At 44.8% G+C, this 25,233-nt stretch overlaps 1 protein-coding gene across 1 annotated transcript; it reads left to right on the top strand.

The window, feature by feature from the left end:
* The first annotated feature begins 6,343 nt into the window (after window positions 1-6,343).
* Window positions 6,344-19,086, top strand: NPM1 (nucleophosmin 1). The gene is made up of 11 exons (XM_080627364.1): window positions 6,344-6,459; window positions 7,140-7,219; window positions 9,757-9,876; window positions 10,629-10,722; window positions 11,469-11,572; window positions 11,886-11,947; window positions 12,456-12,510; window positions 14,048-14,137; window positions 15,038-15,139; window positions 17,681-17,755; window positions 18,725-19,086. The coding sequence occupies exons 1-11, from the start codon at window positions 6,396-6,398 to the stop codon at window positions 18,761-18,763; spliced, it is 885 nt and encodes a 294-aa protein (XP_080483490.1). The 5' UTR covers window positions 6,344-6,395; the 3' UTR covers window positions 18,764-19,086.
* The last annotated feature ends 6,147 nt before the right edge of the window (window positions 19,087-25,233 follow it).

Below are 25,233 nucleotides of genomic sequence, written 5' to 3'. Positions count from 1 at the left end.
ATTGTCCTGGCTGGGGAAAAAAGAGGCACAAAATGGCACTGCCATCAACATGATGTCCTTCTGTCTTTACATCCAGCACGGGGCCCTGGAGACTGCTGTGGAGAGGGTGCAGCAGTGCAGGAGCTGGGATGATGATGAAACCTCGACCTCTCCATTCTGTATGCAGATCCTGCAGGTTTATTTCTGCGGGCTTTTTGCAGGAGGGGTGGTGGGGAGAGGAACAGAAGGGCTCGTTGCGCGTGGGAGATGTGGAGCTGCTGCCTGCTTGGTGCTCTCAGTTGAATGACCAGAATTAATGCTGGACGTGCTTTTGACTCCCTTGACAATTGTTTTACCAGCCAGGCACACCAGTGGGATCCTGGAGGGCAGACCATGACTTTTGATGGGTGTGTTTGAGATCCTTACACAGCACATGAACATGATGAAACACAGCAGAGATCAGAGGGAAGGATAAGGCAGGATTATTTTCTTTCACTGAGCTGATTTCTTTTGAATGTGGAAGCTGTGAGAGCTGCTTGGGAAGGCAGAAAAGATTCTCACTAAGCCAAACGGGGTCTGGCACACAGCTCAGTGATGATTCTTGGCCTGTGAGTTAATTTGGGTCGTGTCACCCCAGCTCTGAGGTCTGTGACTGTGACTCCACCATCCAAGGCCTTCTAGTAAGCAACCCTCTAGCAGGAAAGGTATAGATAGGGACAGACAGAAAAACCTCATTTGGGAGACACGGAGGAACGTACGAAATGTGGGAGAAGGCGGACAGGTTCGTACGACGCTTATTTGGTGTCACTAGATGGTGCTGTTGATCCTGAAATGAGAACAGACAGCTCTGGGAAGAGAAAATCTCTCTCCCCTGGACTTGGACCCAGAGCATCTGCCTAAAATTAGAGTTGACCGTCATTATCTTACATGATTCCCAAACATCAAATGGACCTGCACTTCAGGCTCTGATGTGAAGCTATAGAGATGAAGGAGTACAAGAAATACAAGGATATCAGGAACTGGACAAGCGTGTACTGTGCCCCTCACCATGGCCTTAGCTCTGCCCTTCTCGGGGGATGCAGGAGCCATGAGGTATGGGGGCATTCTGTACTGCAAAAGAAGTAGATGTGAAGAGTGACCACAAGAACAGGCTGCTTTTATGTGGAGTACCATGTGTTCTTTCCTATCTCCATGGCTTTGGACACCTGGAAGTGGTCAGCAGAGCTCAAGCAGGCAACAGTTGATCAGAGCATTACTTGGGGGTCAAACCCATTCTCTACAAGCAGAGAAGTGTCAGAGAAGGCTGGCAGCACTTATAGTAGTAGTGCACTGTAGCAAGTGGTATTCCACGGGGAGGCATCGTAGACAAGCATGCTACACAATATACAGAGGTTGGTAGAATTCTGTTTAAGGAGCAGAGATATTTATTTGGTAAGGACTGTCCTGAATATTGGCAAATGCTAGTGTAAACATTCAGGATATTGTTTTCCCTTGAGTTGTATCTGGTATGCAGTTTTCCCCTCTTTTCTTTAAAGGTACGGCTCTAACACACGTCCAGCATGAAGGCAGGTGAGCAGAGACAGCTCACCCCTCCATCAGGTCAGGTAACTCAATGAGAGAAGCATCCTCTAATACCCTGTCTTCTTTCCTTCCTCCCTCCCCAAAGTGTGGCCATAATACTCCAGGTACTCAAACATCTACCTCCAGTGACGCTCACAGCCCTGACCCTCCTATGTGTCCTGGTCCATGACATGGAAAAAGAAATTTCCGGCTATGTCAAGTTTTACTGTTGTGACCCTAGCACTTGGTGAAATCTATCTGTCTAACTTTGATTCTTATCATCACTGTCATACCCGAGTGCCTTCCTTGTGGACATCATGGCTTGTCTGTCCTTCCTCCCTTTTAGGGATGAACGTCTGCAGTTGGGCCCTAACATGAGAAGGACCCTTCGAAAGCTATATGCAAGAATACAAGAAGAGATGGAGCAGCACCAGCATGTGCTGCCATCAGCACACAAGCCACGCTGTCAGCTTGCCTTGGCTCCGTTGCCAGCATGCAGCTTTCTCCAGTGCTGAAGGATCTTCTGATGTACACCTTCATGCAGCTCTGCATAAATAATGTGTTTCAGGCAAAGCTGGGGATGGAACAGACAGAACATTAAAGAGGGATGATGAAGAAAACTTCTAGTGTCCACCCATGGTAGCATCAGCAGACTGCAGGTAAGAAAGAAGACAGCCACGTAAGGATAGACTTCATCACATCTCCCTGTCCTGAGCTGCTGCAAACCCACCTGAAGTGGAGAGAAATTACAACTCCAAGGACAAGTCCTCTCACAGCAACCCCACAGGGCAGCACAGCTCTCACCTGTGTTGTACCTGTGTTTCAGGCACAGGCTGGCCTGACACTGTGCAGGACAGCTCTGTCCTTGCTGCCACTGCGATGCTGGAACAGCAAACGGCATATTAATGACAATAGTTAGTGCTTCCCTTGTGCTGCCCCACCTGATGATTGCAGCCATAGAATCCCAGACTGGTTTGGGTTGGACGGGACCTTAAAGCTCATCCAGCTCCAGTCCCTGCCACGGGCAGGGACACCTTCCACTAGAGCAGCTTGCTCCAAGCCCCTGTGTCCAACCTGGCCTTGAACACTGCCAGGGATGGGGCAGCCACAGCTTCTCTGGGCACCCTGTGCCAGCGCCTCAGCACCCTCACAGGGAAGAGCTTCTGCCTAAGAGCTCATCTCAGTTTCCCCTCTGGCAGGTTAAAGCCATTCCCCTTGGCCTGTCCCTACAGGCCCTTGTCCAAAGCCCCTCTCTAGCTTTCTTGTTGGCTCTTTTAGATACTGGAAGCTGCTCTAAGATCTCCCTGGAGCCTTTTTTTTCCAGGCTAAGCAGTTCAGATTAAATTGAAATATTTGGATTTTTGAGTTTGCCAGTGGTGGTTTTGACATCAAGGAAGGGTAAGTGTTTCGATGCCATTTAAGATTTTGGCCCGGAGTTTGTTGGGGCAGAAACTATTGAGCAGTGAAAAGGAAGGAGAGCCCAATGAAGAGGTTATGTGACAGCCATGGGGCAACGCAGCTGAAAGCTGTGTCATTATGTCAGAATGTAAATTAGGATTACATAGGAAATCTTTATTATGTCTGTAGCACCTGATTGCTTGACTACAACTGTGTGCTTTAACCGTGTTCAGAATGCCATGTCCTAAGTTTTCTAAAAGCTTACTAAAAAGAGAATTCCATTAAGCAAAACCATGTTGACTCAGATTCCTTCCTCAGTTCTCCCTGTACAGCTATTTCTAAATCACTTGTATCCTCTTGGAGCTATGCTGAGTATTACATAGCATAGAGTTGAACAGAGTAAAATGATCGATATTGTAATGGACTTCTCCTCCTAGAACATGACAGAAATAATAAATGTTGTGATATATGACAGTCCTTCTAAAGCCCTATGGAGCCAAACGAGACGCGGTAAGCATACATCTCCTACTTTCTACCCTTGTTTTGCTTCTCTGTATCTGTCCTTTGTTTCCTCCCACATTTATTTCCACAGTAATGGAAGACTGTAATTGAATTAAAAGTGACTCTGTACGCAGAAGAAAATGCTGTGGTGGCACTGCTCCCCTTCACAGGCCTGGGTGGACATTCATAACCACAGGCTGCTTTGTGAGCTGCTCAGTGCCATATGGAGCAGGTTTTGGGTGGTTTTGACCAGTAGCCATGTACTCCTGTGGCATTACACCAGATGAATGTCCACGCAAACAGCTGCAGCCTCTTTCTCTGTTACTGTGCAGTATTCAGCTCCCAGCTCCAGTCTGTCATTCGAGTCATGCCAAAACTTCATTTTAAATTTTGATACTGGTTGCCGTTTTCAAGCCAAATCAAAGGTTTTATCTGCATCTGCAGGGCTCTTCTTGGCTGAGATGTCTGATCAGTTAATGATGCTGTTCTTCTGCCAGTGACACCAGCCACCATGCATGGTGGGTTTTCCTGACTCTGCTGCTTCACAAATCCCTGTGCCCACATTAAGGGCCACCCTTAGAAGTAATTGCTTCTTAAAGGTACAAAGAGATGAACAAACCCAAAGGTTAGTAAATGAAATAAACCAGTTCCTTCTCAGGTTTTCTAGGGAGATTTTAAGTGGAATAGATGGGAAGAGTGGTTCATGAACTTTACGTGATTGCCCTGCTCTCCCCTTTTTTTGACTTTGGCATCCACAGGGTGTTATTTCTACACGTACAAGTGATGCGCAGGTTGTAGATTAACAGTGTCTATTGTTAATTTGCATCCTAGCTATAGGATGCAAAAGGAAGAACAAAAAAAGAAATTGTTAGTTTTTCTGGTTTTGCTTAAATACTCCTGTCACATACAAGTGTGTCACCTTGTATTTCTGTAAAGGGAACAGATGGTACGAAGATGAGCAGGGAAATAGGAAAACCACCACTGATTTTAACCCCTATCAGCATTTCCAAATCAGCTGTCATCAGCACTGGGTAGTTAGTGCACCACCATAGCCCAGACAAACTGCAGAGACCTAGCCCTGGCAGTGTGACCCGCATTGGTGCTGCAGTGAGCAGGGCGCCGGATCCAAGGTGCCTTCCTGCTGAAATCATCCTGTGGCTCTAGAAGAGAGCTCTCACAGTAGCCACATCCCAATGCTCACTCAGTGGTACACTGCACTACTGTTTATTAACAGTATACTGCTTATACTGTTTATTATAATAATATTATACTTTTATTATTATACTGTATTGTTTTCACAAACAACTCAATTTTATTATCATTGTATTTTAGTGAGCCTGTGGCAACCCGCTTGACAACACCTCCGCAGATGATCTGCTTTAATGTTAACAAGAGTGTACAGGATCGTATCCTGCTGAACATATGGCTCACGTAACCTGGTATTTGGAAAACTAGTTGTGTCTTGCTAATCGGAGACTTTACATCTGAAAATAAGATAAATTAGATGTACTTCCTGTTTTTAAAGGGGTGAGCTTTGTGGAAGTGTGAGAAAGAAGGTGAATGCCATGTTTTGACAGGTGAGATTCCCATTACTATTAGTACTGTCAGTTGTCTTGTTTTCAGCTTCAGAACTTGATGTTCTTCCTTTATGAATGCAGGTGTAATGAGTTAAACATTTCAAAGTAACAGAGAGACATGAGTACTAAGATATTATATACTTTCATTTTTGAAGAATGAGCGTTCAGCTAAAAGTGACCTTGAGATTAGCTTAGCGCATCCAAGAAACACTTTCAGAGATCAGCCCCTGGCCATGAGGGCAGCCTGTAACAGAAACCCAAAGATATGCCCTGCCCAGGGTCACTGATGGACTGCACGGGCTAATGCATACCCAAGCTTTTTCAGGGCTTGTGGCTCTCAATCTGATTGAATTCTGTTGTGAGAAATGTCCTCATGTGTCCATTCACGACAAAAAAGTAGTTAACTTCCATCGAATACCAGTCGAAAAGCGGGTTCCCAAAATACTGTTGCTCCCTGGTCCTCAGAGCCCAGTGGCACAGGGAGCAGCAGCTCATCTTAACACGCATGCAGACAGTAAAAAAGGATGTTTTATTTCATCAGAGCCGAGAGGAGGCGGCTGCACATGGCTCACAGCGCACAAATACCAAGCGCTTCCCTGCAGGTCCTTCCCCTGCCCGGAGGAGCACTGCCAGGCGCAGCTCCAGGCTCGCTGTGACTCAGGCCTGGCAGCCGCATGGCTGTGCGCGCACCCCTCAGTGAGGTCTCTCGCTTTGCCCGCGGCGTTAAGCCATTCGATTTTTGCTACCTCAGCGAGCCTCAGGGTCTGCGAGCAGCTGTGGCCCTCAGAATGCGGCTGCCCGCCACGCAAAGCCGCCTCCCCTCGGCAGCACGGCCCGCTCCGCCGGCGGGGGGGGGGCACCTGAGGCGAGAAGCAGGTCGCGGCTTCCCCCGCGCCGCAGCACACCCGGGGCCGGCTCCGTGCCGCAGCACACCCGGGGCCGGCCCCGTGCCGCCCACCGACAGCCATTTCGCGGCCCCGCGCGGCCGCTGCCTGCGGGATACCGCGGCAAGCGGGCACCTGCCCGGCCGGCACTCGCCGCGCTCGCCCGGCAAAGCCTGAGGAGTACCCGGTGGAAGGGGCCGGGCGGGCGGCACCCCGCGGGCCTGCAGCCGCCGCGCTCTGCGCTGGGCCGCCTCCATCTTGTGATGGCCGCCGCCCCTCGCGCGCGGCCGGGCACCCCCAGGCTGCGCTCGCGACCACCCATCCGCTAGCGGCGCGTGCGCAGAGGCGGTGCCAGGGGGGAGTGCCGCGGCGCGTGGGTCTCGCGAGAACGCCCGGGCTATATCTGGGAGTGGGCGGGCGCTCGGCTTCCTTTAGTGCGCGTCCGCTCGCAGCGCCGCAGCACGCCGTGGTCTTCCCGCGTGAGCAGGCCGAGAACATGGAGGATAGCGCCATGGATATGGAGAGCATGGGCCCCCTGCGCCCTCAGACCTTCCTTTTCGGTAACGGCTCGCATCGGTTCCTCCCTCTCGGAGTCCGTCGGCACCGCCGCTCCGCTCCTCAGGCCTTGGGGTCGGGCGGGGGGGGCGGCGGGGCCGGTGAGGGGAAGCGGTTCGTGCCGGCCTTGGGCCGCACCTCAGTGGGGTGGGGGAGGGACAGATGGGGAGGGCTTTGTCGGGGGAGGGGGCGCACGGAAGGAACAGCCGCGTTCGGCGCGCTCACCACGTGGCGCATCGCTCGCACGTGGCGCGGCCCGGCCCCGTCCCGCTTTTGTTAACGGCGCCGCCGTTCGCTCGTTCCTAAGGGCACGGCCGTGCCCGGAGCTCCGGGCGCTGCGCGAGCACATGGCGGGGTGGGGGGTGTGGGAGCACGTGGAGAGTGGTTGGCCCGTGGCGCGCCGCGCTTGCCTGATGCTCCCGGGGGTGGTGTTTCTCGGGCAGCGCTGAACGTGAGTGGGCTTCGAAAGCACCGCGTTAGGAGCTGCGCTGTGGAGCAGGCCGCGAACGCGCCAGGGGTTTTCCGCATCCCGCGTGTTTCTCTGCTCGGATGTTACGAGCGCCGTTAGTGGGTTTTCTGTGCAAGTACAAAGCCCTGAAGCAGCGTGATGTAAAATACTAAGCGGCTAGCAAATACTTTTGTCAAAGTAAAACCGTAGGCATGTAAGTAAATGTTCTTTTCATAGGTTGCGAGCTTAAAGCAGATAAGGATTATCAATTCAAAGTAGATGATGAAGAAAATGAGCATCAGTTGTCTCTGAGAACGGCAAGTATCATTTGGTTTCTAAGTTCTTATTTAGTGGCATGCAGTGTTGTGAGAAGTTTCTCTTTGATATGGAGGTATTAAAAGTTTTAAGATATGCACTAATGTTTTGTTGTTTACAGCAACGAATGCAAGGCTGGAAGGGTTTAAAAATTAATTCACAGAAGGTTAATAAAAGTATACTAAACGTAATTAAAGGCCAGAATTTATACTCATATCTCTAATGCAGTAGTTCAGGTGCTACAGTAGCATGGGATGGAGGGTACATTTATAAGAATAATACATGGGCATGTCTTACTACACTTTATTATAAATTTCATTTTGACCATATGTTTCCAGATAGAATTCCAGTGTTTTTTTTCAATAAGCACCTAATAACTAAATCTAAATGGGGGAGGGACGTTTGTGTTTTAATTTGTTGTCACTGATTTTGTCCTCTTTACAGATGTAACTGGGAAATACTGTCATATCATACAGATAATTCATCTAAGACTCCCTGCTGTGAGCAGGGTACTCCTGCAAATCAGGATTTGTACACTGAGAGTTAAATGTGTTGGGGCATCTAATCTTTCTGCTGTGACACAAGGCACATTATTTCAAGGCCTTTGTTCTGGGCTGAGCATGTAGCAGGAAGATAATATGTCCCAACTTCACAGGCGAGGAATTTGAGTTGTAACATCTCTACTTTATGGCTTATTATTTGGTTTTATTTAAATACAAAGAGCTACCTTAATGATACTGGGAAACTAGAATCTCATAATTGTGGATTACTTCCTGCAGCGGAATTGTTTCCTACAGGAGACTTGCATAATGACACTCTCCAAACATGCTCACAGTGACACTTACAATGCTGTGAATTGTAGGCATTATGGTTTTGTGAATCATGTGTCTTCAGTCCTTAAATTCTATGGAAATTGCAGCCTAGGTTTGACAATGACTAATTAGTTCTTAATTAGAATTTCTTTTAAGGGAAGAATATAGTGGTCAAGCATGTATAGGGTAAGTTCATGTGGCTTGTTCTCATATGTGAATGTTTTTAAAGACAGATGATATACAGGAGAAATGGCCATTGAAATAACAGATAACAAGCTAGAAATGTCCAAGAGGCTTGGAAGGTCTTAGACATAGCTACAAACAGAAAATGTGTTGGCCAGTACGGAAGATAAAGTGTGAAGGTAGCAAATGCCCGGTGGCTGGTCTGCACACCTGATAGAAAGCTAGCTATGTAAAGACTGACTGGCACATCTCAGTTAAGGTACAGATGTGGTGATGGACTTGGGTGCGAGGTGCAGAAGGAGGTGGGGATATTAAAGTGAAAGGGGAGGAGGATTGATGCATGTAGAGTTAAAAGGGGCCTGAGACTTTCGGCAGATGTCTTACTAGTAATAGCTGAGAACATATAGAGGGATGGTCACTGCTTCATTACCTGTTTATTGCCAGTGTGCGTTCCTCCATTGTAGAAATTAAAGCACATGAATGGATGCTTGCCAGACAGAGTAAATAAATTACTAGTAAGTGCTGTACTATTGCTTAAACCGATGCAAGTTATAGGAGTAACTGCGGGTGGAGGGCATGTTCCTAAATTCTTGTCCCAGTGGTAGTCCCACTAGCTGCATGATTTGGTGATACTGCTAACCCATTTGAGATGTGAGACCAGGACACCAGTTTCACCTCTTTAAATTTACAGTAACAAATCTTGTTGGGAATAGTGAATCCTGTATCCCATTTCTCAGTCTTCAGTCTGATACATTAGTCTGGATCATAATATATAGCCTGCCTAAATCTTAGCTCTTGGACAATGGAAATTAAAGTTGTATGCTTCTGCCTGAAGTGTTTATACCCACATACTCCACAGAGGGCTGAAAGCTTTCTTTTTCCTGGGGCACTGGTCTTGGGGAATAATTGTTGTGCTTCAAGGTTCTTGGTTTTCACATCTCTTGCATGTAATCCTGATGCAGATGCCAGAGGTTCACAGAACTGGAATTTCAGGCCTGTCTCATGTCTCACTAATTTGCCTCCCTGCAGCTATGATTTTTTGACTTGTACTCTGTGTGAGGAATCCAGGCACTTGAGTTCTGAAATGGTTTGGGAGAACAGTTCTCAGTCTTTGGTGCAGAAGGCATATGCATAAATGACAGTAGTGAACTGAGCAGTTAAGATCTAACTCCCCATTGAATGTCAAGTAAGCAGAAAGTACATAGTGTGAAGTGAAGAAATTGGCAGATGAAACATGGCAGGAAGAGAAAGGATAAAAGCTGTGATTCTGTAGCAGTGGTTACAGTTTTTTCCCTTCCTCTAGGCATGTGGTTGTACTTCTTGACTTGGGCCATCTTCAGTGCTGAGTAGACTTGTCACTGACCCCATTTCAGGCAATAATCTAGTAGCAGAAGGTTACTTTCAACCTTAGAACACTTGCCTTAAGTTGTGCCTTGCAAGTGCTGGTGTTAACATGAAAAGAGGATAACCAATGAGTAGAGTTTTAGAGGACTTCAGAATGCTTTGTAGGATTCTCAGAATGTATGCTGTTCTTTACTTCACAGGTTACTTTAGGGGCCGGAGCCAAAGATGAATTACACGTTGTAGAAGCAGAAGCATTGGATTATGAGGGCAATCCTATTAAAGTAGTACTGGCATCTCTGAAAATGTCAGTACAGCCCACGGTAAGTACAGGAATGTGGAAAAATATCATAAAATTGGTCTCAGGTGAGGAGGACTGGTTAGAAAAGGTTTTGGTTGGCTGAATTTGCTAAATATGGGGGGTTATGCCTAGTAGACTTACTCTAGTCATCTGGAGATGATAGGCTTTTGTTCAAATCATGCTGCTTTTAAGGAAGTGACAGTCATTACACACATCATCTCTATATATACAAATGTATGCATTTGCAAGCACGTTACATCTGTAGCCTGTGTTGCTTTCTTTGGGCCTGGGATAAGAAAATTCTAGGTTTTTTGCAGGTGCCAAGCTCTTAAGGTATTCTAAAGGTGACTACCCTTTCTTGATTTTTAAGGGCCTGCTTGTTATTCCTGCCATCTGGAATGTAATTTGAATCAGTGTTGCTGATGTTGTACAAATGGAACTGCACAATGTTGGGGGCAGGTGTGAGGGATAATGTTCAAATTGGTATTGCTGCCAAGTGGAGTAGAAAAAATTGTGGATTGGTCTGGATTTGAAAGGTGGGCTTTAATTACGGTAAGAGATGAGAGTGTAATGCACCCTGTTGTGGCTTACCCTGATTTTTGTCTCTGAGCAGTTCTGGGATATTCTGACAGATGGAAACTTGGAGTAAGTGTATTTGCCTTGGAATTTACAGATGTTGGTGCTCTTGCTTCCATTTCAATTGATTGTCTGTAAGAAAACTTTGCCTTTAATGTTTGAATAAAAATGCCTTTTTTTTTTTTTTTCTTCCTTTAGGTTTCATTAGGTGGCTTTGAGATCACACCACCAGTGGTCTTGAGGTTGAAATGTGGTTCAGGGCCTGTTTATGTCAGTGGACAACATCTCGTAGGTATGTATTGCTCTGGTTACTAATCTGTGACCTTGCTACCTCTCAGCACAGACAGAACTTGTATCTGGTGCCCCAAGCACTACTCTTTCCAATACTGACCTTATGAATCTTTAATTCACTGTCCTCAGAGGCATGAAGTAATGGTAGGGCCACGGAGTTCAGAGAAGTGCTTGCATACCTGTTCTTGCCTCTGGTTTTGTATGCATAAGGGTTGTTTGTCAGCCTTGCAATTTGAGTTCTGATTTCCCTCCTTAGAAGTGGGTGTTAGTGTCTCACAGCAGAAAGCTGTGAGCTTTCTGCTTACCACTTCAGAATGTGAGAAGACTACCCACGAAATAGTTTTGAGTTTATACTAAAAACTACACCAGGGCTAGCCTTCTTCATAGAATTGTCTTTAAAACTGATCTTTCCACAAGTTATCCTAAATGTGTCTCCGTAGAAATGGAGAAGATCTTATTCTTTCTATGGCTTTTCTGTGAGGAAGGTTAATAGGCAGTGTATGTACAGTTATTCATGCATTTGGATTTCAGTGCAGTAGTATCTACATATAGTCAACTAAAAAATATGCTGACCTCAGTGGTTAGATCACTGCTAGAAAGCTTCCTCCTGTCCATCAGTTCAGCACCTCACTAAGGCCTTGCCAATTTAATTGACAATGGTACTCTTCTGTATGTTTCTTACTTGCAATTTTGCTTTAACTGTTGTTAAATGGGTGGGGTTTTTCTGCATTGCCATAATTTTATCAGCATTAGAGGAAGAACCAGAATCAGATGATGAGGAAGATGATACAAAAATTGTGAACACTTCGACAAAGAGACCAGCAAGTGGAGGAGGAGCTAAAACACCACAGGTATGTGCATGTATGCGTGTACGTATAAATACAGACACACTTTCAGTTGGCTTGTCTGAGGAATTTTCTTTTGGTTTGGTGTTACTGCTGCCTGTAGGAGTAAGCTGTGTACCGCAAGAGGGTTGAAAGGTTCATGTGTTAGAGCATGCTGTAAATTTGTCAGTAGCTTTTGACTTGGTATCTGTAATATGTTAGGTTTTACCTAAATTGATAGAAGATAGTTTTGTACCTATGCTGCAAATTGTTTTAAATCGAGGTTGCTGTTTATTAAGGCAGTGATACTGATATTTAAACATACTTGATCTTTTCAAAGAAAAAAGCAAAATTATCAGAAGATGATGATGATGACGATGAAGATGAGGATGATGATGATGAGTATGTATTCTTGTTTTGAAAATGTGTTTTGCCATATGGGGTTAACTGCTTTAGAATGGTTTGTGTGACTTAACTGGTTGCTAAGTAGACTGCTTTTTTTTTTTTTTATCTTGGCTGCAAAAAAAAAAGCAGAATTGCCTCAAGTTTGTCTCTTTACTGCAATTTAAATTAGTTATTCAAATATGTAATACTGGGTTATAAAATTGAGTATTGTATAGTTTATTAACTTCAAAATTAATAGAGGATTGCTTTAGTGGTAGAAGTCCTGAGATACATGCCTCTGGTATTCAAGCAGAAGGTAATGAATTCATTTAACATCTTGAGCAGTAGAATGTGGCCTAACCTTGCAATGTGTTAATGCAAGGTATAAGGTAGACTTGGGAAGGTTACTTGCTTCCTTCATAAGTAAAACATTTTATTGGGAGGGAGGGGTGAAGTCTTAATTCCCAATGTGGTTAAAGCTGTGAGTATGAATTTTCAGTTATGGTGACTGCCTTTCTAATTCTAGTGATGAGGATGACTTAGAGGATGATGAGGAAGAAATGAAAACACCAATGAAGAAAGTAAGTGATGTATATATATATACAAACACACTGTGACCCTCTTCACTCATGAAGAAATAAACAGCCTGTTTAATGAATTGGAAAGGTAGTGGTAACACTAGGTGTTACTTACTGTTTGCAGCTAAGTTTGTTCAGAGGGAGCAACTTACTACTGGGTGCTAATTGTCCTGATGGAGTCGTCTTCAAGGATTCATATGAAGACCCCTAAAGCGGGGGGGGGGCGGGGAGGGGAAGATATGTGTGTTTGACAGTTAGCTGTTTAGGTTTGAATTCTGTGTTGTAATGCAGAAGCTAATTGATGTGTCCTCTTTTGTACAGTGTTCTGTTTAATAATGGACTGCATATCAATATAAGAGATGATGGAAATCAAGGCAGATGGTTCTCTAAATCAATGAGTTTAAGAACAGCTATTTGGAATGTGTGAATGGAATGCTTTTGCCTTTAGTTTAGGGTGTCTATTTTCTTTAGAAATTATGGTAAGGCATTAGAACACTTTCATTGTGAATGTTACATTCGTTTGGTGATAGCAGTAAACAATCCTGCTCACATGTGGGTTGGGCTTTGCCACTTCAGTTAGTCCTGCATACTGTGAAAAGGTTCTTTTTAGCAACCTAACTTTAAATAATAAAAGGATGTAAATGTGTGAGCCTGTTGGAGAAGGTTCACTTCAGGCAGCCGAGTGCTAGAATGTGAAATTTAATCAGCCCTGGAGTGCCATCTGGTGGCAAAATGAGCTGTAAGGCAACCTGGCAGCCGCAGAGGTAGAGATAGCATTTTTTTAACTTCGTGCTTTGGCGTCAATTTGCATGTTCATACCTGCTGTTTAGAAACAAATTTAACATTTTACTTCATTACATGCTCCTTTCTTCTAACATTTTATAGGTGACATTGCAAAATAGTTTTAAGACTTGGTAAAGACAAGTCTGAGCTGCGGATTTCCTGCCACCTTACCAAATATAGTGTGGCTGAATGAAATGGTCTCTCTATTTATATAGAAATAGAAGAATCAATACTTAAATATATTTGTAGCACTGCCAACACATATCCTGGATAATGTTTCTGTATGAAATGCCAAACAAGGTAATGGTTGTGTTACAAGAAGCAAATAGCACTGAGTCAGATTGTAAACTGCAGTGCCATCTAGAATTAGTCTTAATGCAATATCTGTCCCCAAAAGTAATACATATACATTATATATACCTATATAGAAATATATGTAATACAAGTATACATGGTAATGTATAAGTAAAGATGTAATATAAAGAAAATGTAGTGGAGGTCCCACATAATGAAACTTGATCTTGGTTATGTTATGTTATGTATTGTGCTGTACCCCCAGTTTTTTTTTAGTTAATGTGGTGTATGTGCTTTTTGCTTAAATAATGGATGCTGATCATGTTGCATGGGCAATGAGAATACTTCTCTGTTTGAGGCTAAATAATATGTGCATTGTCACTAGGTCCCAATCAGTATTTTATCAAGCTAAAGTACACTAGCAGTTTTTCATGGCCTGTGAACTTACATGCTTTCTTTTCAGCCTATCCGTGAGACTCCAGGAAAAAATATGCAGAAAGCAAAGCAAAATGGAAAAGACTCTAAGCCGTCCACACCAGCATCTAAGTCAAAAGTGAGTGAAGACAAATGAGTAAAATAAATGTTTTTTCTAGTTTGAAAGCTAGTTCTCTTGTCTAATGATTAAATTTAAATAATACACTAATGATAAGCTAGAGTTTTTTTGAATCTTAATATGAAACATGCTGGGGATACTGTTCATTGCTTCATGTTCCTCTGCGAAACTCTTCAGTGATCAATACATAACTACAACAGCCAAGATCAGAAATCAGACATGCTGTCTCTTGTTGAGTATTGTTGATCCCATAATATACAATATTGTACATCCTGCTTGTATGAAAGGATCGTTGCCAACTGTGTTGTTGCTGCAGTACAACACAAGGAGGTTACTGCTAATAAAGGACTTAATTGATCCGTTTTAGAACTAACAGTTCTCTTGTTAAGTTACTTTGTAGTTGTTGAGCTTCCTTGTGCAGCTTTTCTTGCTGCATGTACGCAGATATGCATGCCAGGAAAGCAGATGCAGAAACTTGTGTGGGGTGGATGACAGAACAGCATCTGGGAAACAGTGCAGATTTCTGCCTTTTTTAAAGCATGACCTAGTCCAGCTGCAGTTGTGGAGGAAACTCAAAGTGACTGAATGCTTGGGCTATTTTTTGTTTCATTTCTGTTGGGAGAAGGAGCTGTGTAGGCATCAGCCCAGAAGCATAAGATGCTAGCTAAGCTAACTGTATTAACTTCAAACTTAATGTTGTTCTTGTCTCCAAGAAATGTGATGGGAAACGCAAATTTAACTTCTGTGACTTCTTGAAGCTCTCTGAAGTATCTGTGTGATGGCTGGTTGTCCTATTCCATATAATTTCTATAGTAGCTTTTAACACTCTTATTAGAAAACTTGATTGTGTGTACTAAGTAGCTTTACTTGCGAGTTCCTAACAAAATGAATGATTTTCAGACTCCAGATTCCAAGAAGGATAAATCTCTAACTCCAAAAACACCAAAAGTCCCTCTGTCGTTAGAGGAGATTAAAGCAAAAATGCAAGCGTCTGTAGACAAGGTGAGTTTTTGGAAACTTCAGGCTTCCCAGCCTTACTTCTGCACTTCCACAGACCAGAAAAATTGGATTTTTTAAGAAATGGTTACATGTCACTGATTGCTGTGCGTTTATACAGAGTATGTTGATGTTGAAGCTCAGAGAAAATGAAAACTCATCGAGGACAAAAAGAACTCTCTGCACTCTAAACAAAACCATGTTGGTTTTGTATTTCTCCAGTAGTGGTGATGGGTAATTTGGTATTTCTTAGGGAACTGTCTCGGTTAAACTTTGGAGGGGGGAAAAAGCCCAAACAACCCAAAAATTAAAGCAGTCAAAGCAGTAAGTCTTAGGGGTGACATCTGTTCTAAAGGTGACTTAACTAGTGTACACATTTTATTTTGGGCAACTGGAGTAAAGCAGTTGTTCATATGCCTGCAGTAATAGCATGATCTTGAAGTAGTATCCAGCTTGGCTATCCGGATGTCCAGATGCTTGTAATGCTTTATAACTTCCAGAAGGGGGAGTTAGGTGCTCATAATATGCATTAATGAATCAATGAAATGCTTTAAGCATTTGCTCTCTGATCTGGAGTTCTAGGGCTAATTGAGCCTCCCCTCAGTGGATTTTTCACCTTTTGAAGATCACAAGGCAGTCACTTGGCTTCTGGTTGTTATCAGCTTGAACTAGCACTTCTTGATTATACATATGAGTTCTCTTCTTATAAAAGTTATTGAAATACAGAAAAGAAAGTTGTGTTTTAGTTACAGGCTGGTTTGGTAAAAAGTGTAGCGGGCAATAGCAATTCTTTCCCCTTTAGCCGAGTCTGGAAGCCTTTGTGCTAGGAGCACAGTGGAGTACACATCTGTACTGCAGGATAGGTGGTAGTGAGGACCTGGCATCCAAACTACCAGTTCTGGTTTTACTTCACCTAGATCAGGAATGTGCTTATAGATCATAATTTCATTTGTGACTGAACCAGATTCTTTATTGGAGACTTTTGTAGCTCATGTCAGTGCTGTGAAGAATTCTGGCTCGCTGTTTGGTCTGAGATCAGCTTTTCTCCCTTACAGTGGCAATTAAGTAATCTAAAAAAACTAGATTTACTGTAGATTATACTTAGATTCTTAATGTTTTCTGGCAGTTTTGACCCAAGAATGCAGAATAACACAAGAAGTGCTTCAGTACAGAGTGAATGTAGAGTTAGCAATGACAGACTGTGATCTGGATCGAAATGCATATCCCTGAATTACAAACCTGACAGTGATGGATAGTATCGTTCTGTTAGGTCAGGCTAACCTCTTGGATCTAGTGGATGCTAGGGGTGGATTTTTGTGACTTGGAGGAGCCACAATTAATGTTTCTGCAATATAAGCAGAAGTGGCTGAGCTGCTCACAGTAGACAGATGTCCCTATGGAGGGAATTGCAGCCCAGATAACTGGCAAGTAGCTTTAGAATATACTTTGTGTTGTTGAAGAGTGTTTTTACAGGAAAGTGTTTAGTAAGCACAAATATGTAGAAGCAATAGCAAGCAGCTTAATTCAGTGTTTACCAAGATGGTCCTATGGCGCACCTTAGGAAGGTGAAAGGTTTGTGTGTTGCCATATACAGTAGCACTGCTAGCTGCCAGCCAGCAAGTTAGCAGCTTTGAAAAACATCATTTTAATAGAGTGAAACTGCTCTATTATGCACTAAGTAGGTACCAACAAGCTAATATAAAAGTATAAGTACATAAGAATTCAGAGGTAAGACGTCCAAATCCAAGCTTTTTGGTTGCAGTTTCAAGTATTTCTAATGTAGCTTTGTTTACGTTTGAATATAAAAAAGCTGTTTCCTTCAATGTGCCAAGTAGTAGCTAAGTGTTGTATCGTAGTTGGCTAGGTGTATTTCAACTGATGCACCTGGAAATGGGAAAAAATAATTCTCATGGGCCATGTGAAAGCAAAACAGTGCCTCTTAGAAGAGAGTGCTGTTATTTTGCCTGGATACGTGAGATCTGAAGATAAGCTTAGTAGGTCCATGAGTCATTACTGAACCTGCTTTCTACTTTTTGAGTATGTACAAAGACAGTTTCAGAGATAGAGGCAAATGTCTCTAGAACAGTTCTTTTAATTCATAGAACTAAAGTGTTAGTCTTAAAAGGTAGGTGGGAAATCGCTTCGTGTTCTACTTTAGAGAGCTGAAGTCAAAAACCAACCTGTTGAAGGGTAGTGATGTCTTAAGTTGCTATGGTAGGAATCCATAAATACGGAATTTGTTCTAGTTTATCTGGATAGCATATGGTTGTTGACTACAAACAAGGTTAATTTAAGTGGTGGATGCTTGTTATGTTCTTGAGCATGAGCAAAGATGCTTGTACAGCCATTTTAGTGTGTAGGCACTCACTACATCTCACTCTGAGAGACAATTGGGTACTGTAAAGAATCAAATTTCTAAAACTGGGTTAAAGGCAGATTGGCTTGAAACATTGCAAGGTGAGTTCAGTAAAATTCCATGTGTATTGCTAAGGGTTTAAGCTTCAGAGTGACCTGCATATGCTAAAGCTTGTGTGTTTTTCAAAATAGGGTACTACCCTTCCCAAGCTGGAACCCAAATTTGCCAACTATGTGAAGAATTGCTTCAGGACGGAGGACCAGAAGGTAACTGCATTTATTGGAACTTTAGATAAAGTCCAAAAACTTTTATAACCTTAGGGATTCTTTTCCAGTTCTTAATCTTTACAAGCTTTGGACTGCTTCAAAGGGTTACAAACCACGAACAATACTTCAAATTAAATAAATGGGAATGGTTTTAAGGGTTTAGTTGGCTAAGATGGGAAAGCTAATATTTTATTACATTTTTCCAGCTTTTATATGGTTGGTAAATTATCTCTTGCTTACTAAACCCACAGAATTTTCCTTCTGGCACCATATTGGCTAAGGAAATGAGCTGTGGTTTTCCTTGCTGCTGAATTTGGCCACCTAGGCCAGTCTGCTGTTCAGCCTTTTGTTGGGCAGGGTGTCTGGGAGGGGGAACTGTTTTGTGATTGAGATTATGGCTTTCTGGCTACTTTTCCTCCCAAAGTCAACTGAACTCCTGTAAGAGTGCAAGCCAAAAGGTGGTATCAGGAAGCAAGTTTCTGAATTAGTTATTACTCAACATATACTAGGCTAAAATGTATCTTGGATTTCCCCTATCAAAATTCCTGTAAGTTAAAACTTTCTTCCAGTGACAGTATTCCTGATGCTTTCTTGCTTCCCTCAGTGGTTCAGAGTAAACTTGTCTGATAGACAAATTGATAGGTTCTTGAAAGAATGTTTCAAAGCAGTTTGCCTCAGCTACTGAAGCTGCTCTGACATTCACCAGGGTAGGCAGAGTTCAGCCAATATTTGCCTAGCTGGTCCACACCCATCCTCTCACTTACCTTTGCTGAATTCAGACTAAAGTGACTTAACAGTGAGTAACAGTCTTGTAGTGGAAGGACCTAACATTGTGCTTTCAACTTGATTTTTCCCTGAAAGGAATGCACTTTGTTGTAATTTAATGTCAGTGTTTTGTGGAGTAAGTGGAGATAGTAAACTGAGAATAATGAGAAAAATGGATTTAAATTTCTTTCTGTGCACTTCCAGGTCATTCAAGCTCTCTGGCAGTGGAGACAGACTCTGTAAGAAAAGAAAACAGTTTTAACAGTTCATTAAAATCTGCAGTCTTACTCCTGTAACCGTTATTTGGCTGTTCTTTTTACAAATGCTCAAAGAGCTTTCCCTACTGTGTCTGATAAATGTCATCCAGATTACCTTGCCAAGAATGTGTTGTCCAAAATGCCTGTTTAGTTTTTCAAGATGGGACTCCACCCTCAGCTTCATGTTAAGTATGTATGGAATGTTTTGATAAGGCATGGTGGTGGTGGTGGTGGTCAGACAAATGGAAATGGTGGGGAGACTAAATGTATGTGGAAAATAAAATAAAATTTTAGTATTTTAATAAAGTACTATCGTTTCTTTTTTTATGGGTTGGGGGCAGGCTGCGCACTGAACCCAGAAGATAACAGGGCTTTAAAGTTCTCATAGGAACTACTGCTAAGTAGCTGAGCTACTGCTTTTTACCAAGTACACATCAGATACTCTTAATTTATGTTTTCTGCTTCAAAAACAACTCCAGTTCCATGAGCTTTGCAACTACAGAGCAGATGATTGGTGAGAAGACTTAAGTGGTAAGTTGGGCTTTATTCTTGTCTGGAAGTGACCACTAATTATGTAATTGCCTAAACCAGCCTTTCCTGCATCTCAGTTTTCTGACCAGCATCACTGCTCTTTAGTTTATGGTTTCTCTTTTAACAAGTGAGTTTGTGGGGCTTATGACTCTGCTTGTAAAACGTAATACTGCAGATTTGGGAGTTGCTGGCTGTGCTGTTCCTCTGAGGGGCTGCAGTCTGAGGTTCCTGGTTAATGGCTCCTGTGAGTGTTTTGTGAAGGGGAGAATCAGCTTGAGTGGTGTAGGGTGTGCCTAAAGATCTTGCTGAGGAAGGGCTGTGCCAATGGATAAATTCCTGGGAATGAGGAGGAGCTAAAAGCATAAATGGGCAGGTAGTCCTATCTCAGTTCCTTTGGTCTTTATTGCCTACCAGTGAGAAAACCAGAGCTGAAACAAGTGTTTGGGTCAGTTTGGGTGTTATACATAGTTTGGATCATTTGGTTGTCATACAAAGTAGATGACTAAGGTGTTAAGGGCTTTTCCAGAGGAGGAGAAAGGGTGCATGTCATGCCTGGTAGCGAATCAGCCTCAAGGCTCTTGTGTAAATGCTGTATAGTTTCAAATGCATGAAGGGGGCATGTCTGTGCGCAGTGACTGCAGTAATGGGGTGACAATGCTTAACATGAAATAATTTAAGCGGTTTTTATGGTAAAAATACCTGTTTCTATGGTTGAGATTCTGGACATGATGGAATCACATGCAAGTCTCCAGAAGCAAATACGTTTTGGAAAAATAAAGCCAAGTAAAGTGCATGGTGAAGTGAAACACAGTGCAAATCTAGTGTCAAAGATTAATTTCAGCTTGAGTATAATTGCAGCATGTGAAATGGCAAAATATAAGGGTTGGAAATGCCTGTTTCGGTGGGGTTATATCAATAGATGATGTCATATGCACAAGTGAGAGCAAATTTCCCTGGTGAAACAGAGCTAATGGCACAGACAGACTTATTTAAGCAAAATTGCCCTCAATTTTGGCTGAAACAAGTGAAAATTGTGCAGTAATTTCAGTAGGAGGCTCTCCAGCCAATAAAGTATTCTGAGTATTAGACTTTTAGGAAAGCCAGGGCTGTTGTCTGTCTGTGGGTCACTGACCAAAGTGGGCCTCTGGGGCACAGCTGCCCTTGGCATAAGGCTTGCAGGGGGAGGGTGGAGCCTGTTGGGGGCAGTTCTAAAGCTGTGCCTGTGCTGTAGCCAAGGCATGATCATAGAATCCCAGCCTGGTTTGGATTGAAAGGGACCTTAAAGCTCATCCAGTTCCAACCCCTGCCACAGGCAGGGACACCTTCCACTAGAGCAGCTTGCTCCAAGCCCCTGTGTCCAACCTGGCCTTGAACACTGCCAGGGATGGGGCAGCCACAGCTTCTCTGGGCACCCTGGACCAGCGCCTCAGCACCCTCACAGGGAAGAGCTTCTGCCTAAGAGCTCATCTCAGTCTCCCCTCTGGCAGGTTAAAGCCATTCCCCTTGGCCTGTCCCTACAGGCCCTTGTCCAAAGCCCCTCTCCAGGTTTGTTGTAGCCCCTTTAGGCACTGGAGCTGCTCTAAGATCTCCCTGGAGCCTCCTTCAGGCTGAACAGCCCTAGCTCTCAGCCTGTCAGTAATGCAAGTCAAAATTGTCAGGCTGCTGTGAAGCATGAGGCATCTGATGTGTCTGCATCATGGCATTAGGATAACTCTTGGCCCTGGTTAGCTTGCTGTGTTTTCTGGTTTTCATTCTTGGAGCTGTGAGAAGCGATCCGTGCGTTGATCCGCTGCCTTGCTCTTGGCACTGTGGTGGTCTGCCCGTCCCGCCTGGAGCCAGCCTCGTTGCCTCTGCCAGTCATGTCACCAGACACATTGCTCCTGTTGGATGCTCGTGATGACTTCATGAGGCTCCTGGGCTATGCGGCCACATCCTTAGGATGCATCTGCCCATTCTTCTGCTTCTTTGAATAGAGTGTAAAAGATTGAATTAAAAAAGTTCTCAGTTAAAGCTCAGGTGTGAAAATACCTGTTGAGGATCTCGAATACCAGTGTTCATCATTGAAGTACTGTTCTTGACGTTCTACAGAGCTTTTTACCATGGCAATAATGGCATGATTGCAATAAAGCTGTAATGTTTGATAGGTGTGTTAGGGGTTAGAAGCCTGTGTTGTCCTGGTCTTTGAGGATGGCTTAGAGATCATGGAGGTACGTAATCACATGCATTGATGCAAATACAGGCTTTCTCAATCTACCTTCCTTTTACCTTTAGGTAAAAAAAGTCCCTTGACTTTTCATTTCCCCATGAATTTCTTCCCCTGCTGCCTGTCTTGCTGCAGGACCCTTCTGTTCCTTCCTTTTCCATGCTTTGTTTCCTCCATGAGTTGTTTCCTTCAGTAGCTGGTGGTGCCACAACAAACAGAAGGCTGCAGCTGAGCAGGGCTGCGCAGGGTGTGCAGCAGCACTGTCCTCTGCTGTGCAGCACTGGCTGCAGATACAGCTGCTTCATACGGATCTACCTAGTTTCCAGGTTTCTGGGTTCAGAGGAGGTGATAACAGGAGGATACTGTCCTGCTGGAAAAGAGGCTTTTCCAGCTTCAGGTCTTGGTCTGGGGCTTATTCCTTGGGTGTTTGTGGTCACCTTGGGCCTGTCTCGGGGTTCTGTTCGCTCCTGCGAATCAAACCAGCTTGCTAAAGTGATGTCTCTGAGCCCAAACAAGCGCTATGATGAGTATGGCGCTGTGCTATTTTTCCTGTGCTCAGGAATTGTTGCAGCCTTTGGAGAGGAACCACTGGAGCACAGCTGGCAGGAGAATGGAAGGGAGTGTGTGTGTGGGCTGAGGTAATGGAAAACAGGGCCAGGATGGGTGGCGGTTCTGGGCTTCTTGCCACCCAGACAGTCCCTCAGGGTCTAAGTTCATGCTGGAACATGCTCGCTGTCCTCTCCTTCTCTAGTAACCTTACCCAGATACCCAAAGCTATGTCCTGTCTCCTTCCCGTGTGCCGTTACTAATGGCCAAACTCTTCCAACCTTTCCTTCCCTCCCCTCTTTCTATGTGGAACAAGCACATAGATCCTTATTCCTCTTGCCGTTTACCCAAAGGGGAATGAAAGACTGGAGCCTACTTACAAAATGTCATAGAAAAGGCTGCAAATGAATTGGGTAGTTTGAAGCTAAGCATTGGATGGTGTGCCTTTATTCCCTGGCCTTGTCTAATGGGCAGTAGGTCCTGGCAAGCAGCAGCAGGTGCAATCGGTTATGTTGAGTGAGGCTTAGAGGTTTTGTGATCTGGTATTTATTAAGGGTTGCTTTCTTTGAGTCCTGGCTCTCATAAGGTGAATGAGGAGAGCAGAGCTTGGGCCCAGGAGAAGCAGTGCAGAACTTCGAGGTTGAGGGACCTCAAAAGATCATCTAGTCCAATCCCCCTGCCAGAGCAGGAACACCTAGGTAAGGTCACACAGGAATGTGTCCAGGCGGGTTTTGAATGTCTCCAGAGAAGGAGACTCCACAACCCCCCTGGGCAGCCTGTTCCAGTGTTCTGTCACCCTCACTGAGAAGAAGTTTCTTCTCAAGTTTAAGTGGAACCTCTTGTGTTCCAGTTTATACCCATTACCCCTTGTCCTATCATTGTTTGCCACTGAGAAGAGCCTGGCTCCATCCTCATGACACTCCCCCTTTATATATTGATATACACTAATAAGGTCCCCCCGCAGTCTCCTCTTCTCCAAACTATAGAGACCCAGCTCCCTCAGCCTTTCCTCATAAGGGAGATGCTCCACTCCCTTCATCATCTTTGTTGCCCTGCGCTGGACTCTCTCCAGCAGGTCCCTGTCCTTCTTGAACTGAGGGGCCCAGAACTGGACACAATATTCCAGGTGCGGTCTCACCAGGGCAGAGTAGAGGGGAAGGAGGACCTCTCTCGACCTACTGACCACCCCCCTTCTAATACACCCCAGGATGCCATTGGCCTTCTTGGCCACAAGGGCACAGTGCTGGCTCATGGTCATCCTGCCATCCACTAGGACCCCCAGGTCCCTCTCCCCTACACTACTCTCTAACAGGTCGTTCCCCAACCTATACTGGAACCTGGGGTTGTTCCTGCCCAGATGCAGGACTCTACACTTTCCCTTGTTATATTTCATCAAGTTTCTCCCTGCCCAACTCTCCAGCCTGTCCAGGTCACGCTGGATGGCAGCACAGCCTTCTGGCGTGTCAGCCACTCCTCCCAGCTTAGTGTCATCAGCAAACTTGCTGACAGTACACTCAATTCCCTCATCTAAATCATTGATGAATATATTAAATAATACTGGTCCCAATACTGACCCTTGAGGCACTCCACTAGATACAGGCCTCCAACTGGACTCCGCCCCATAGACTACAACTCTCTGGCTTCTGTCCTTCAGCCCGTTTGCAGTCCACCTCACTACCTGATCATCCAGGCCACACTTCCTCAATTTAGCTATGAGGATGCTGTGGGAGACTGTGTCAAATGCTTTGCTGAAGTCAAGGTAGACCACGTCCACCGCTCTGCCATCATCCATCCACAATGTTATTTCCTCATAAAAGGCTATGAGGTTGGTCAAGCATGACTTCCCCTTGGTAAAGCCATGTTGACTGCCCCTCATAACCCTCTTATCCTTGACATGCCTTAAGATGGCATCAAGGATAAGGTGTTCCATCACTTTCCCAGGGATGGAGGTGAGGCTGACCGGTCTGTAGTTACCCAGGTCCTCCTTCTTGCCCTTTTTGAAGACTGGAGTGACATTCGCTTTCCTCCAGTCCTCAGGCACCTCTCCCGTTTCCCAAGACTTGGTAAAGATGATGGAGAGTGGTCTAGCAATGACTTCTGCCAGTTCCCTCAGCACCCGCGGGTGCATCCCATCTGGACCCATGGATTTATGGATGTCCAGATTGCTCAGCTGGTCTCTAACCAATTCCTCATCGACTAAGGCAAACTGCTCCAGTGACCTGGCTTCATCTGAGGTCTCAGGAGTACAGGGCTCTTCAGGACTGCCTCCGGCAGAGTAGACAGAGACAAAGAAGGCATTCAATAACTCTGCCATCTCAGTATCTTCTGTCACCAGGGCACCCACCCCATTCACCAGTGGGCCAACCTTGCCTCTGGTGTTAGTTTTATCAGCTATGTATTTGAAAAAGCTCTTTCTGCTGTCCTTGACCCCTCTCGCCAGATTTAATTCTAAGGAGGCCTTAGCCATCCTAGCTGCCTTCCTACATCCTCTAGCAGCAGCCTTATATTCCTGCCAAGTGGCCACCAGCCCCTCCTTCCATGACCTGTAAACTCTCCTCTTCCACTTGAGCATACCCAGCAGTTCCTTATTTAGCCACGCAGGTCTCCTGGCCCTCTTCCTTGACTTCCTGCATGTCGGGATGCTCTGCTCTTGAGCTCGGAATAAGCAATCCTTGAATGTCAACCAACTATCTTGGGCCCCTTTACCTTCACGCAGCCTTGCCCATGGGATTTCCCCTAGCAATTGCTTGAAAAGGCCAAAGTTTGCCCTGCTAAAGTCCAGGGTTGCAATTCTACTTGCTATTGTACTGGTCCTACCACACAGGATCCTGAATTCCACCATCTCGTGGTCGCTGCAACCAAGGCAGCCCTCAACCTTTACTGCTTCGACCAGCCCCTCCTTGTTAGTGAGGATGAGATCCAGCAGCGCTCCTCTCCTGGTTGGCTCATCCACCATTTGCATGAGGAAGTTATCATCCATACACTGGAGGAACCTCCTGGACTGTGGCTGGGTTGCTGAGTAGTCCTTCCAGCAAACATCAGGGAAGTTAAAATCCCCCACGACGACCATGGCCTGTGACTGTGAGGCCGCTCTCAGCTGCCTGTAGAAGGCCTCGTCAACTTCCTCACCCTGACCTGGTGGCCTGTAACAGACACCCACAACAGTATCGCCCCTG

Source organism: Psittacula echo, assembly GCF_963264785.1.
Source record: "Psittacula echo genome assembly, chromosome: 11".
Classification (NCBI taxonomy): Eukaryota; Metazoa; Chordata; class Aves; order Psittaciformes; family Psittacidae; genus Psittacula; species Psittacula echo.
This window is presented reverse-complemented; position numbering and strand designations above follow the sequence as displayed.

Excerpts from the sequence above, each read along its gene's own strand:
- NPM1 (XM_080627364.1), top strand. The coding sequence starts at position 6,396 with ATGGAGGATAGCGCCATGGATATGGAGAGCATGGGCCCCCTGCGCCCT. Across the intron at positions 11,948-12,455 it reads GATGAGGATGATGATGATGA|TGATGAGGATGACTTAGAGG; the intron begins GTATGTATTCTT and ends TTCTAATTCTAG. Across the intron at positions 12,511-14,047 it reads TGAAAACACCAATGAAGAAA|CCTATCCGTGAGACTCCAGG; the intron begins GTAAGTGATGTA and ends CTTTCTTTTCAG.